This window comes from Callorhinus ursinus, unplaced genomic scaffold (assembly GCF_003265705.2).
Source record: "Callorhinus ursinus isolate GAN/ISIS: 27379988/994484 unplaced genomic scaffold, GSC_fseal_2.0 scaffold46, whole genome shotgun sequence".
Taxonomy (NCBI): domain Eukaryota; kingdom Metazoa; phylum Chordata; class Mammalia; order Carnivora; family Otariidae; genus Callorhinus; species Callorhinus ursinus.
Window position 1 is genome coordinate 5,290,793 of NW_027397108.1, and position 15,766 is coordinate 5,306,558.

General features: G+C 58.5%; 1 protein-coding gene across 1 annotated transcript in view; it reads left to right on the forward strand.

Moving 5' to 3' along the window:
• CMIP (c-Maf inducing protein) overlaps window positions 1-15,766 on the forward strand; it is a 228,954-nt gene that overhangs the window by 202,641 nt on the left and 10,547 nt on the right. Inside the window, exons 10-14 of the mRNA XM_025860400.2 lie at window positions 689-1,042; window positions 9,443-9,508; window positions 10,728-10,754; window positions 11,051-11,099; window positions 13,583-13,690. Coding sequence (XP_025716185.1) covers window positions 689-1,042; window positions 9,443-9,508; window positions 10,728-10,754; window positions 11,051-11,099; window positions 13,583-13,690 — 604 coding nt within the window. The remainder of the gene's footprint in view (window positions 1-688; window positions 1,043-9,442; window positions 9,509-10,727; window positions 10,755-11,050; window positions 11,100-13,582; window positions 13,691-15,766) is intronic.

Below are 15,766 nucleotides of genomic sequence, written 5' to 3' on the forward strand. Positions count from 1 at the left end.
GATGTGATGTCAGTGATGCCGTGGAGCCCTTTTCTCAGCAAACCCCTGTTACCAAGCATCGTTCCTCCAGGTGGTTGGAGATGCTGTACCTGGGGGTTCAGCCAAGAGCAGGGGTGGACCGGATGGACCTGCAGACTGCAGGAGGCTAGAATTCTGGGGTTTGGGATCCCTTTGAAGTGGGCTTCCAGGTGGAGAGTGGATGCTGAGCTTTCTCACCTGGCCAGGGATGGGGCAGTAGAGGTGAGGCCTGGCCGCCCCTCCCCCACCAGGGGGGGAAAAGGGGCAGCTAGACTCCAGGATGCAACTAGAAGCGAAGGCACTTAGTAGGCCTCATAGATGGCCAGGGAAGGCCTTGTGGTGGAGGTGATGGCCAAGGCCTCGTGGATATTACATAGGGGTAAACGTTCACTCCACCAGTCATCGAATGTGTGTCGAATGCCTTCTGTGTGCCGGGACTGCAGCCTAAGCTTCAGTGACAGACCCTTAGGGGTGGACGCCACCTCCGCCTATCCCTGTCTTGAGACCTGGAGCAAACCACTCTCCCAGCCTGAGCCTCAGTTTCCTCCCTCGTGGGGTGGGATAGGACACCACTGGCTCCCGGCACCACCACCGGCTGCAGGGTGTGTGACGGCTCAGGGCCACACGCGGGCGTCCGTGCTCACACGCCCCCCCTCCGCTCTCCCGGCAGCCGTGACAACTCCCCCAGCCTGAAGGAGATCCGGAACGGCTGCCAGCAGCCCTGCGACCGGAAGCCCACCTTACCTCTGCGCCTTCTGCACCCCAGCCCGGACCTGGTGTCTCAGGAAGCCACGCTGTCTGAGGCGCGGCTCAAGTCGGTGGTCGTGGCCTCCAGCGAGATCCACGTGGAGGTGGAGCATACCAGCACTGCCAAGCCAGCGCTCACGGCCAGCGCGGGCAACGACAGCGAGCCCAACCTCATCGACTGCCTCATGGTCAGCCCTGCCTGCAGCACCATGAGCATCGAGCTGGGCCCCCAGGCCGACCGCACCCTCGGCTGCTACGTGGAAATCCTCAAGCTGCTGTGAGTGTCCCCTCTGCGGGCCTGTCACCGGTGGGGCAGGAGAGGGGGACTCGGGTGGGCATGCTGAGTGTGTGTGCACATGTGTGTACGCGTGCACCCTTGAGATGTGTGTAAATGTGACTGGGTGCCCAGGATGCAGATGCAGGGCGTGCGGGCACACATTTAGGGTGTGTTTGTGAACGTAAGCTCTGTGCGTGATTGTGTGCGCATATGTGGGGGCGCACACAAGGCTGTGTTCGTGTCTGCTCATCTGGGCACATGCACAGGGTGTGTGCATGAGCCTAACGTATATAGCTGTGTCCATGAGGTTGAGAACGTGTATGTACATGTCTGCATCCAGAGGCCAGGATGGCCATGAGCCCACGGGCACCCAGGTGTGTCTGTGAGTGTGTGAATGTCTTTATATTTTGCGGGGGGGGCTCATTCTGAGTTTGTGAGTGCATATATGTGTTCAGGCGACTTTGGCTCTGTGCACTTATAACGTGTGTGTTGCCTGAGTGTGTGTGTGTGTGTGTGTGTGTGTGTGTGTGTGTGTGTGTGTGTGTTGGCATATAGGAGGTGGATGTGGATTTTTCTGAAGGGGCTTATATGTGTGTTTTGAGTGCCTGTGTGTGTGTGTGTGTGTGCACAAGTGTGAGTGTGTCTGGGTGCTTTGTGCTGCTTTTGTGCATGAGCAGCTATGAGTGCTCATGTGTGGCTATGAGCATTTGTGCACAAAACTTGGAGCGCGTGTGTTTCTCTGTGTGTATGTGTGTAGATCTGCGCATGAGCCAGCACGTGACTATGTTTCTGTGTCATGTCATCTGCATGCTGTGTGTATTTCTCTGCATCCCAGTGGGCAGGGACAGAGTGTGGCGTGCAGGCCTGACTGGTGGGAAGAGCTCTGAGGACTCTGGTTGGTCCCTCACCGAGCTCGGTGCTTCAGGCCCATGCCTACCCCTTCCCAAGCCTCGATTGTGACTCTAGAATAAAAGGATCTTAATATTTGACCCTCATGGGTCTTTCCAGTTCTGCCATTCACACTTGAACCACCCAGACCCGTCTCAAACTCACGTGCACCTGGTTTCTGGGGGCCCAGATGAAGGGGCCCCCGTGGTCTGGGGAGCCCAGCGGATGCCTCCCCTCCTTGCCCCCACAAGTTCTGTTCCGCAGACGGAGCTCTGCCCTACTCTCAGGACTGAGTCCGGAAGTTGGCACTTACAGGCGCAGTCAGTGGCGTCTGGGGGGCTTTTCAGAGGGATTATGGGCGTGACTGTGTGGTTGCCTCTAACCAGTGCAAGGTGCCTGTCTAATGACTGGGCACCAGGGCCCCTCGATGCAGGGCGATGCTGGTTCCTGGGGCTGGTCGGTGTTGCCGGGCCTTCTCCGAGTCCCGCTTGTTGCCCGGCTCTGCAGCTTCTGCTCTGCCTCTCTTGTGAACGTGTGGTTGCCCAGAGTGCACTCGTGGGCTGCAAGGTGGAGGCAGGTGCGGCACCAACCAGAGCCGACCGGGGTCTCTTGTCTCCTCAGCCGACACGTGTCGGCTGCCTGGTGAGCGGCTGACCTGGACTTGGGAGGTGCTAGGGGTGTCCCACATGCTGGAAAACCAAGGCCTGTGGTACATACGTGCACATGTACTTGCACATACACACACACTCCTCTAGGCACCCACATCATGCAGCGGCTTCTTGTGGCTTGAGAGTTTCTTCCTGTAGCTTTTCTCCACAAACCCCTGGAACTCCCAGGCCTTCTGCTGGCTTGGGCCCTGACTCACATTTCTCACTAAGCACTGACAGTTTGCCTTTCATCATGCAGTTGACACACATTTTTTTTCCTTCTCCATAAACATGCTCACGAATGCGGATTCTGTTCTCTCTGGTCTGCTTCCCGACCTCCTGCCTGCTGCCAGGGCGTTGGGGGGGGTCAGGTGCCCAGGCCAGGGCTGGCCACCGGGAGCCAGGGGGCATTCCTGGCCACTGCCCAGAGTAACACCTCACCCCTGCCCGGGTGTTTTCCACAAAGCAGGTTTATACCTCTGGAAGCCTTTTTCATCTTGGGGTGGAGGGAGAGGCTCAGGACATAATTCGGACTTGAGAAATTCTTCCCGACCCCTGCTTCCTGCTTGCGTCGCTGGCCCACCAGAGGCCCTCAGACACGTTGGACCCACAAACCCCAGCAGCTCCAAAGGACGGTACATTGGAAAAAGCAACAGATTCAGAGCCGGACTGCTGGGTCCAGGGCCGTGGTTGCCAGGGGTGGCCTGTGGCCTTGGGCGAGTTCGTGGTCCTCTCTGAGCCACATCTGCGTCCAGGCACGAGCGTGAGATGGACATTTCCTGGGTGCTGGCACGGCATAGACGCCTCGCAAGCGCAGACCTGGGCAAGTGGGAGTTACTACACTTTGTGGTTATAACGGTGTTCCCTCTATTTTAAGATACTGTTGGGAGTGAGATGCATCCTCGATTTAATAGCAGCAGTTTGAGAGGAAAAAAGCCCCAATATGGCATTCAGTGCACACTCAGATCGCAAGAAGCGTGTGTTTTCTGGGGATTGAGGATGTGTGGCCGTCTCACTTAGCCTGCTGTGTAACTGGAGGCAGTGCTCTTGGCTCCTGGGCCTCAGCTTTCTTGTCTGTACAATGGGTGTCCTGACGTAGGGCCTTTCCACTGCCGGCCCAGTGCCGGTTCTTGGTGAGAGTGCACCGCTCTTACCACCTGGAGCACTGGACAGTGAGAGTTATTTGTAAAAGGGAAAGAACAGAGGAATGGGGGGCCTTGTGGGGGCCAAAGGAGCCCCACTTAGAGCAGGCACTGCCACTCCCCGAGAGTGTGGGCAGCCCAGCCCACAGTCCCTGAGTAGTTGCCTTCCCACAGGGAGGCCTGTGCATCCTTGGAATCTGACACCTTTGAAAAGTAACATAAGCCCTGAGAAGTTCCCCAGAGACCCTTAAAAAGGAAAACTCTCCCCATCGCAGGCCAGCATCACCCTGTGAGGCCCAGGCTGGGTGGTACGATGGAAAGAATGTGGACTCAGAAGCAAGACCGAGCAGGTTTGGGTCTCTAGGAGTTTGGAGTCCACCTCTTAGCTTATGAGGCAACTGTGTGCAGCTCACACATTTCTTTACTTTATCAAGCACTTGCCACACACGTGCACTGGGCCCGGCTCTGTGCTAGATGCCGGGGCGGGGGGCGGGGGGGCGCCGACGGGTCTCCTGCTCTCAGTCCCTCTGCATCTGAGCAGCACCAGCTACGAAAAGGTGAGCTGGAAGATGCCTCGTCCCTCAGGGGCCTTCGGGGGAAAATGCAGACAAGACTTGGGGTTGTCCCAAAGACTGGGCAGCATGACTAGAATGTAGGAGGCAAGCGTCTACATCACCCAGGACAGTGCTGCTCAGTAAAGAACTGTCCCGGCCAGATGCCGCAGCTCCACTGTGAGCACCAGAGGCTTGGTGCCGGGAGCAGGGGATTGTTTGGAGGCTTGGAAACCCTGTCCAACAAGGAATGGCTGAAACAGCTCCCAACAGCCTGAGAGCTAGAGAGGGAGGGTGGCTGGGTGGGAGGGACCAGGACCAAGTCCCAGAGCATTGCTGGAGTCTGACACCCCCGCGCCGGGGGGCCACTGCCTTGTGCTCTCCGGCTTGTGGCCTGGGAGGGCTGGGGTTTGGGGTGGGTGCTGTTGTACGTGCAGCTATCAGGGCCAGGCCTGCCTGACCCCGGCCAGTGTGCTGGGGACTTCGGGCTTCTCAAGGCTTGCACGGCGCACCTGCCCCCGGGCTCAGTGTCAGCGGCTGTTCTGTGGGTAGGGCAGCCTTCTCCCCACATTGTGCAGAAGTTCTGGGAATCAGGAGGAAACCGTGTGCTGGAAGGAAGCATCTTGTCCCCGGGACAGCTTCAAGCTCGAGCTCAGGCCTCAGCTGGCAGGTTGGCTTACGGTTCCGCCAAGCATACGCCATATGTCTGCCAGGCCAAAGCCGCTGCCCCAAACCCTGGGAACCACCCTGTCTCCATTTCCTCACCTGCCCAGCTTGTCCCTGGTGTTACCCATGCCCAACACAGCAGGAGAAAGGTGATTCTCAGCCATCTGGCTTCTAAACCACCCGTGGAATGCAGAATGAGGCTGAAGACCTGGGCCGTGTGCTCACTGAGTCCAGCTTCCCCCCTTATTAGCTCTGTGACCTTTGGCGGCCACCCTGAGCTTGTTGGGAGGTCTGGGGAGTCCTAGAACCAGCCTGGCCCCATTAATGTGAGGACTAAATGTTGAGGTGATTGACACCTACAGCTCATCGGAGGCCTTTGGGATGCTCAAGGTGCCTTATCTCCCTTTCCTCCATGAACGCAGGGCGGGCCTGGCTGTCTTCTTCCCCGGGGGTGGGTGGGCAGGCCTCTCCCAGCCTAGCTGCCGTTCTTCCTTCCATCCCAGGCCAGTCTGGCCGACCAGCCCTGAGGCTGGCACTGCTCTCTGGAAGCTCATGGCCGATGCTCTGCTGGCCCTGGGCAGCCCACACCCCACCCCTTGGGCTTGGCTAGCCCCTGGCACCCAGCCTCTGCCCAGCACACCTACTTTGCACCCCCAGACGGGTCAGCCCGGGCATTTGGAGCAGGGCCAGGAGCTGACTGCAGACTCAGAACTGGGCCTGGCCGAGGCAGGAAGGACGTCCAGTGCCCTCTTTCTCTCCGTGCCCGTGTCCCCCACTCGCAGTCCTGTGTGAACTGCCAGGAGGGAGCCTGCAGGAGGCCTAGCTCGAGGCGGGGGAGCCTGAGTTTAGGGCCCGGGGAGTGCAGGCAACACGCACCATTGTGCGGAATGGGCTCGTTGAAGTCCCCTTCTGCTCAGGAGTGAACCCAGGCCAGGCTGTGTTGCTGCCCTGAAGGCCCCGGCTCCGTGGCCTCTGATACCCACTGATAAGGAGCGATTTAAAGTCTCCTCAGGGTTTTCTGTATTTAGTGGCATTTCTACATAGAACATGTTTTTTTTTTTTTTTTAAGCCAAAGAAAAACTAGTAAGTGCCTTTTTCGATAGAGGGAAGTGGCCTTCTGTGTAGGCGGGGGCAGGAGACGTGACGTCGTGCCGCTCAGTGAACAGGCCTGCGGACGTGGGGGTCAGGCTCCTGGGGTCAGGCTCCTGGGGTCAAGCTCCTACCAGCGGTGCGACCCTGGGCCAGTGCTTACCCCGGGGGTTCTCACGTCTGTAGGACGGGGGTGGCAAGTGCATCCAGCTCAGCAGGTTTCTCGGAGGGACGCAGGGGCTGATTCATGTGTGCATTTGGAAGAGCCTCTGCTCCCAACAAGCTCTGTCTATAGTGTTTGCTCCTGTTACTTCTAGATTTTTCTGGAAACCATGAATCAGGGTGAGGGGGCTTATGGGGAGGGGTTTAGAGGGAAGACAAGCTTGCCACAAAAATCAATGACTCCCCCCCCAAAGAAGAAGCACATAGGTTTGGGGTCAAAAGGGGTCTCCACATCCTGCTGTGAGGCCAGTGGGCCTGTGGGCTCGCTGGGCCCGGCCACCTGGCACACAGAGCTCATGCCCAGCCCTGGGCACTGGGGTCCAAGGACCCGGCTGTGGATCCCATCTCCCCACTTCCCAGCTGTCTGGACTCAGGTGGGGCCTCACTCTCACCGTAAGGCAGGTAACTCGAGTGCCAATTCTGAGGAGTCCATGAGCAAGTTTTGGCCCAGTGCACGGCCTCACGAGTGCTCCGCAAACCTCCACAAGTGGCAGTGTTAGGACTTAGCCCAGGCCACCAGACGCTTCTGGGAATTCTTTTCCAGGGTGGGAGCTGGATTCTGAAGGCTGCCACTTTCTCACTGGAGTATCTGCAAGAAGGGAGGGCAGGAAAGGGCTGTCCCCCGGGGGTTATGTAAACAGTGCCTTGTTGGTGGGGGCGCATACTGGTTCCTGGGGATGAGAAGATCTCAACTGTCTTTTGGTGTAAAGTACAGACGTACGGCACGGAAACAGATACGTGCATATTGGGACAACAGGGGCAAATGTCGAGAAAGCTCCTCAGGGCAGGGGTGGGGGGTGCCACAGGAGCACCAGCAGATGGTGGTAAGAAGCTTGAGAAACACCAGATTCTCAATGGAAGGGAGCCCCAGTGCCACAGGCCCACGATTCAGGGTCCTTTCCTCTGCCCAGGCCATCCAGGCACTGTCGGGGCCCCTCCTGTGGGCAGTGCCAGATGTCAGTAGGGGTCCGACTGTAGCACCACCCACCCCAACACAGGCCATTGGATGAAGGGTTCAGATACCCGCTCCTGCCAGAAGCCAGCTTCCTGCCCCAACCAAGACAGGATCCAGGTCAGACCGCGCCCGAGTGCGCGGCTGAGGATGCACGCTGTTCCACTTGTCAACATCCCCTTCGACTTGGGAGTGAACCCCGGACCCCCGCTGCCTCTCCCTAGCGTGTGCTGGGTCCGCAGCTCAACAGGCCTCTTTCGGGCACCAGCCATCTGCCTGGCCTGGTGCCCAGCCCGACAGGTGCAGAGATAAGAGGCGGCCCCTCCCAGGGCTGCTGTGAGCAAGGTGTGTGTGCACCTGGGCACCCGGAAGTCTTCCGCATGGGCGGGGCTGCTCCAGGGGCCCCACCGCTGTGTGTGAGGCTGCAGAGGTGCCTGGCTGGCTTAGGACGGTCGGTGAGAACTAGCTACCTCTGGGTTCGCTTTCCAGCACAGTCCCCAAAACCAGAGTAATAGGAGAACCCAGGTCAGGGGCCGTACCAGGTATAGCCTCTGGGGGGGGGGCAAGAAGAAGTCACAGCCCCAGAAGCACCTGAGGTCAAATCCAAAGTACTAGCTGATGATTTGTACAAATATGAAACATCTGTGGGCCTTGTTGTCCTGCAAAATGGGGTGTCGGAATTCGGGGCCTCGGGGGGCATCTATGAGTGTTAAGCGGGGCACATGTGAACACTCTAGGGCCTGGTAAAGGCCCGTCCATCCTCAGGCTGAGGTGCTGCCATGCCCCACGTGTTCCTTCCCCTGCTCCTGACCCTCCTGGTTCCTCCTTTGGGGGCAGTTGGCAGAAGCTGGGATGGGGGGGAGCCCTGCTGACTCTGCAGCGGCCTCCAGGAGCTGTTGCTTCCCTTCCTGGGACCTCTCTCTGCGGCGCAGCTCTGCGGTCACCTCGCCAGTAACTGAACCGCTCCCCGCCTGTAACACAGATTCGTGGTGGTCGGGCTGATCCCACGGTATCAGCGGTCCCGACACGCAGTGGGTGCTTGGCAAGTCATTCATGCCAACGTCCCTGTTCTCGAACAGTCCATCCCAGGCCGGGGTCGGGGCAGGACCCTCCAGTGCCTGGTCCCACCTGAGGCCTCAGCTGCCGTCTGTCAGAGCTGGCGAGGGCAAGGCTGGGTTTGATTCCTCACCCACCACAGCTGTGTTACTTTGCACAGTTAACTTCTCGGAGCCTCGGCTTCCTCACCTGCTGAATGGGGCCGAGCTTGGTTACTTCAGTGTGAGGAGTAAGTGAACAGAGGTAAAGCTCTTGGCGTCATGCAGCGCAGGCACGACGTGCTGGCGCTGCCCTAGCTGCTGGGTTTTGTTCCGTTTCACTTACTCTCCCCGTTGTTACTACTGTCATTCGAAGGGACTGTTTTGTTAAAACACTGTTATCTGGACATAGGAGGAGAAGCATCTGGTAAGTCAGGCGGGTTGACCCAAACTGCAAATAAATAGCACATGTTTATTATTTTTTATGAATGAGTCTATACATTTGCCCCTCAGTTCTGGTCAAAGATGAGAATGCTTTTGCATTCCCAGCATAAGCCTCCTCTGCTAGTCAGCTCGGGCGGCCGCAACAAAATTACACAGACCAGGTGGCTTCGGCAACAGACATTTATTTTCTGGCAGTTCTGGAAGCTGGAAGTGTGAAATCATGGCGTGGGCAGGGTCGGTTTCCTCTGGGGTCTCTCTCCTGGGCCTGCAGTGAGCTGCCTTCTTCCCATATCCTCATAGGGTCTTCCCTCTGTGCGTGTGTGTGTGTGTCCTGGTCTCCTCGCCACATTAGGACACTAGTCACACTGGGCTAGGGTCCCCCTCATGGCCCCATTTGTGCCTTCATCACATCTGTGTCTTCAAATACAGACACAGTCTAAGGTACTGGGGTGAGGATCTCAGCCCGATAAATCAAAAGTCGGAAGGAACGATCTGGTAACCGCGGTGCACAGGTGCAGTGGGATGAAAGGGGAGGGGTAGAGCCGGGGGGCTGGCCCCTTTGGTTGCCATAAGGAAGTCTCTGGACAGGTTCTGTCTGTCAGGCCCGTAGACACCAGCTGCTTGTCTCCCCAGCTCCCTGAAAGCGGGACAAAGCCCGCTGGAGTCTCTGCCAGACCCTCACCCCATCGTGGGCCATCTGTGACAGCACACGGTGAGCCTCTCCTTGTCCAGTCGGAACCTGACTGTCGCCCCCTCTCTCTCCAGGTCCGACTACGATGACTGGAGACCGTCCCTGGCCAGCTTGCTTCAACCCATTCCATTCCCCAAAGAGTAAGTCCCACACCGGTCTCTGACCTCAGTTGTCCACAGGTCACCCCAGGAACACCACGGACAGTGGTGGGAGAGGGAGAGGGTGGTCTTCGGCTGTGGGACCCCTGGGGAGGCACCACCCCCCCCCCACCCCGAAAAATGGGGAGGTTACCTCATGGCAACATTACAAGGATTCACTGAGCTGAGAAGGCAGACAAAGCCCTCCCCACCGTGCCTTCATGCAGTGAAGTTAGCGATTTTGATTATGCCTCAGATGGGACCAGGACTACCTGCCTGCGCGCTCTCCAAAGGCCACAGCAAAAATCACAGGATAATGCACGTGGAATTGCTTTCTGGGCCTTACGGCGATATGCTGAACACGCTCTTATTGCGCCCATTACGATTATTACCTTGTGTTCCACGGCGAGTTGGGCCAGAAATGGGCCCTTCGTCTCCCTTGCCAGCCCTTATCTCAATATTGAATTTATCCGAGGAAAATAGGGAGAAAACTGGTGGATAATGGCCTGAGGAGAGAAGGCTTTGTCTGAATAACCAGGCCCTAAAATGCCTCCAGGTCTCTGTTTTGACAGATGTGGAGAAGCCAGGCCTCAGGAGGCAGCTCGGGGCTCTCTCAGGAGCCGATTAACGAGCCTGTGTTTATGAAATGCGGCTCTCCAAAGGGGACATTACACCCGGTAATTGCCCCATTTGCTGGCCTGGCCGGTCCCTGGGGCCCCCAGGACTCAAGACCGGAGAAATCTGACTCCTGAGAGCCATGGCTGTCTCCAAAGAGCAATGGCGTCATTGGCTGCATTCGCTGTCCCCACGGCCCCAGAGACACACGTGACAGTGGGCCCATGATGCAATTCACTTGGAGAATGGTCCCCGAACGCTCCCCTGACGTACAGCATAATTAGCGCGGCCGCACCTTCTCGGTGGAACAATGACCGAGCACACCTGGGTCACGGGCCGTCCGCTCAGCGCCGCCGCTGTCCGCAGGAGCGGGCCCCGGGGGCCCGGGGGGCCCCGTCTAGTCCCGTTCCTACAGTCTTGGCCTCATCAAAGGAGGCCTTTGTTGTGCAGTTTCAAGGAGGGACAAAATGTCCGTGTTTCATTCTCAACTTCCTCCTCGTTCTTCGGATCAGACAAAGCCTCACCGTCCCCAGAGGAAGATCTGTGGATCATTGTGGGTTTCAAAAGCACCCCGCTAACTGCAGTTTTCCCTCTGTTTTTGTTACAGAGCTCTCGCACATGAGAAGTTCACCAAGTGAGTACTGGGGCAACGCCCTCGTTACCTCCTTCCAGTGCAAATGTCCTCTCTCCCGAGGCCGTCCCCCCTCGGCCAGCCCTCCTTCCAGCCCCTTCTCGGTCCCATGCACTCTGGGAGGCAGCCATGGCTCCTCTTGGAAGTTCTGCACCACAGGTCCAGGCCTGTCCGGGTGTTTCCCAACCCCGGCCAGCTCTGTTCGGCTCCCCGCGCCCCGGCCCTCCCCTTAGCCCCCATCGTGGTGCACGCGAACCGGGACCCGGGGAATGACTCTGCCACCACCCCGTCTCTTTCAGGGAACTGAAGTACGTGATTCAGAGGTTCGCTGAAGACCCACGACAAGAGGTGAGGCCTCCCTCACTCCCTCGAAGGCACCCTGTCAGGGCTGCGGCAGGACGCCTGTGGGCCTCTCCGAGCCTTCTGTAGCCTTCTGCCAGGGCCTCCTTGTCTCCCACGGGCATTCAGAACAGTTTACAAAGGCTCCTTGCCTTGTGCATAAACACAGCCACCCGCCTGTGATGGGGGGTGCCCGGCCCGTGATGTCAGTCCTTTCCTATACACTCAGGCTCGCCAGAGGTGGTTTCCCAGCAGCTGGCGGTTTCTTCTTGGAGCACAGGTCTTGCTTTAGGTGCAGCCTGCCACAGGGGTTCCCAGCCAACTCCAGGACAGCAGTGGGTCCTCATTAGGCTGCCGTTCTGAGAATCAGCAAACCAGGGAAGACATCTGAGCTGGGATCTGAGCTGGCTTTCATTTCCCGAGCATGATGGCTGCGGGCCTCCCTGAGGGGCCACTCTGTCCCTCCAGTATCTGGGCTTCAGGGAGAGCTCAGCTTCCCCCCCCCCCCCCCCCCCAGAGGCTGTGTGAGCAAGGACTGTGTGGCCTGGGTTCCTCGATCCACTGTATCAGTGTAGCGACAGCCAGCCTTGCCTCCGGCCTCACCCTGTATCAGGCACGTGTGTTTTCTCCTTGAACCCCCATCACAAGCACGAGTAGATTCTGTCATCACCCCCATTTACATCGGAAGTACCTTCCTCTTAGAGTTGAGAAACCTGAAGTTGAGGGACATCCCCACGGTCACACAGCTGGTACCTGGCCAAAGCAGGACCCAAACCCAGGGAGTGTGGCTCCAGAGTCTATTCAGTGCCCAGCTCTGCAGCGGACACACTGGGCCGGACGGGGCTGCAGAAATGAGCAGGATGCTGGCCTTGCCCATGGAGCTCGCAGCCCCCTTCTCTCTGGGCGAGGACCCTGGGATGTGAGGGGATCTGGCTTCCAGGTGGAGACAGACCAGGACACATGTACCCCCAGTGCAGCGGGAGGTTAAGGATGGGCAGAGGAGGCAATGATTTCTTCTTCTTGATGGAACCAGAATATTCTTTCTTCAGGCCCCGCTGTAAAACCGTTCTAAAAGGATCAAGTTCTAAAACACCTTGATTCTAAACCCTGATTCCCAAAGTTGTCCCCAGGTGCAGTGAGAACAAGCAAAACTGGCAGATAGGGAGCTCTTAAGTGGTCGGATACCAGTGCTGGTCTAAGCCATCCTTCACCGCGTGTGAAGACAGATTCTCAGAATTCCCCTGGAAAGTGAGCCTTTCGTTCCAGCACAAACTTTGAAGCTGAAGAGTAAAAGTGGTCCCAGCTTTTTCCCAGAGTGGAGAGGCAGAGCCAAGTGCTGGCAGGGAGCTTTCCAAGCCCGGTACCATCCGCAAGGCCCCGGGGGGACTGGTGAGCAAGGGGCCCATCCTGCGGGGGAGGCCCTGCCCCCAGCAGGCCCCTCACCAGGCCTTGCTCCGGGCTCCCGTGTGCCTCTCCCTTTGATTCTGTTTCGCTTCCTCGTTCCCCCTCCCACCTTCTTCCTCCTGAAGAAACCAGAGTTATAAATCGTTTGATGTATTTGCTGAGTAGAGTTTCGTACTCTTGATTCCATATTTCTTTGAAGTAGACAAATTAACATTTGATATTCTTCCAACTCCGAGGGAAAAATCAAAGCCCCACTGCCTCTGTTTTCTGTTTACTCGTGTGTGGGTTGTGACCGATTGAATATCTGTGAGTAAGTGGCTTTTGGCAGCAAATTGTCCTTCACTCCTGAAGGAAATGATCGGGACATCTCTCAGCTCTCTTCTGAGGACAGGGAGGAGGGGAAGAAACAAAGGCCTCTGCTTCTCTCTCTCTCTCTCTCTCCAGTTACAGGAGGGGCCAAGGTGTGTGTGGAGTTCCTTCCGCGCACGCACGCACACACACACACACGCCCACCACACACTCACACGCGCAACTCTGGGAGGGCGGCTGAGACCTCAGGAGCTGCGCTTGTGCACACAACCGTCCCACCCTGGACAGAGAGCCTTCCAGGGAGAGGCAAGGACCCAGCAGGAGGTGCAGACCCCCAGGAGTGGAGGGGGCGGGTGCCCTGAGAGTGAGCAGGACGTTCAGAGGGAGCTGAGGGCAGAGAGAGAAGGGAGAGAAAAGCGCTCCCCCCTGTACTCCCCCCGCACCCCGAGGGGCATAAGAGAAAAGGGGACTGAGTCTGAACAGTTGCTCAGAGCCTCTCTCCCCCGTGGTTTGGCCACAGACTTGCTTTTGTTCAGGGCAACTAACCAAGCCGGGCCTGGCCCTTCGTCCTTTGGAGCTGAAGGTGAATGGCTGGAGTTCCCCAGTTTATGGAAGCCACACTTCCCCAAAAGGCCTTCCGTGGTATTTAGTAGGAGGTGGGAGTCGCTGGACTAGAAGTGAAACAAGCCTCCTAACTGCGGGACTTGTCCGAGCCTTTACCATCTGCCGGGCTCCCTGGGGCCCCCGGGGACTGACCACTGCGCCCCTCCTCTGCGCAGGTGCACTCGTGCCTGCTGAGCGTGCGGGCGGGCAAAGACGGCTGGTTCCAGCTCTACAGCCCCGGAGGGGTGGCCTGTGATGACGACGGCGAGCTGTTCGCCAGCATGGTATGTGGGGCGGGCCCCTCCCTGGGCGCGGCGGGCAGGCCCCAGGCTTGCCCGTTGGACGAGGCCAGAGCTGCCCCGATCCGGCAGGGGCAGCCAGCCTGGGAACCCCCAGACTGCATCGAGGCTGAGGAGGGTGATGAAGGGGACGACCACACGTGTTGCCTTCCATCTCTCACCTGAGCGGGCACCCAGCCAGGGCCTCGAAACTCCTGCCTCGCGCACAGCCCCACTCAGCTCCGTGCGGCAGTGACACCTCGCAGACGAGGCGGCTGAAGCCCGAGGCGCCCCCCGCCCAAGCGCGCACTGCTAATTGTAGCTGCAGCGTTCAGGTCTGGCCACGGAGGGCTTGGTGTGCACAGGGGTTCCAGAAGGCACTGCACACCCACCGGCTCGCCTGACCTTTGCCTGAAAAGCCAAGGTCAGGATGATCGTCTCACCCTGGAGATGAGAGATATGAGGTCGCCAAACCAGTAACTGCACCCCCAGTGACTTCCAGTGCTTTCTTTGTGCCGGACACCTCACGTGCACTGTTTCTTCATCTTCCGCCTTCCGCCTTAAGCATGCCTGTGTCGAAGCAGCCTAGGGAGGTGTGGTGGCCTGCCCGAGCTCACACAGGCCTTCGGCCTCCACATCCCTCCCGTGACCCAAGCCCACACTGTCCAGAGCCGACCCCTTCTGCCAGTAGCAGCGTGCACGTCTCCTGAAGGGGGCACACGCTCCCCTCCCGGTGGCCGGGAACCTCGGCTGTCCTGCTTGCTGACGCGGCCAACTGGGCCCTGGGACTCTGCGTGTTCCCAACCCCAGGAAAACACGACGCAGATGGCGGCTCTGCTACGCACTGGCGTGGCGCCCTGGGCTTCGCCGCCTCATCTGTAAGCCAGGAGCGGAGGGCCGGCTTCTCGGGCTCACCATGCCTTTGCACGCGACAGTGGACGTGGGGCGCCCAGCCAGGGCCTAGCGCACAACCACCTGCAGTTGGTCTCGTCTCTCTGCCGGGCCACCCGTTCAGCGGGGCCGGCAGCTCACGAAGCTCTCGCAGTGACGCCAGATCCGGCGCTGCCTCTGGAGTCTTTCTTGAAAGGGACTTATTTTTAGAGCGTCTTCCTTGCGCACTGGCCCTCCACTCCTCACCCGCTGCCTGAGGGGCCCCTCTCCAGTGCCCTGTGCATCCTGGAGGTGCTGGCCTCTGCCTGCCTGCGCCCCCTCACCTCTCAGCAGGGCTCCCCTGATGTCACAGCCTCACCATGGCAACAGCCAGTAGTCCCCCACCCCTCGATGTGGGGACTCAGTGTGCGAGAGAAGTCGGGCAGCTGGCAGCTTCCCAGCCTGAGAGATTGCGTCCATGTGCCAGAGTTGTTAATGATGGAGCGGAAAAAATATACATGGAAAAGGAAGCAGGCAGCCCCTGGGATGGCAGCGCCTCGTTTCCATGGAGATGCAGGGCGCGGGAGAGGTCCCCGTGATCAGGCTGCCGTTTCCAGCCATGGAAAGGCGTTTGCTATCCTATGAAGTCTGTGGGGAAAGCGCACGAAGTGCTTGGGCCCCAGCCCTGTTGGTTGGGGTCCCCTGCCCTTGGGTGCGCCTCCAGATACGGCAGGAAGAAACACAGTTTTCTCAACGGTGGCCCTGCTTGTAACCCAGGTGGGGCAGAATTTGCCAATTCCTGGATTTCTGGGGCAGGTGATCACTCAGCACCTCTTAGAGCTCCCAGAGAGTTTGGGAAGGGGGAGGCGGAGCTCCCTGCTGTTCTCTGTCCTGCATATGGTGGCACTGTACCCCCTAAACACTAATGCCCAACCCCCACCCTGGCAACCCCCATTCGACTTCCTGCCTCCAAGTCTGACGCTCCAGGTCCCTCACATGTGTGGAATCCTACAGGATTTGTCCTTTGTGATTGGCTTACTTAGCACCATGTCCTTGAGGTTCATCCACATTGGAGCGTGTGTCAGGGAGGGGGGTCTTCTGAATCCCCCTGTAGGGAGGGGTCTGATGATCATTTCAGATCAAGCGTCCAGGCAGGAGGTGGGGCAGGCCTTCTGGTTTTGGAATCCTTCTGGTACCCCAGAAGCAAGCATC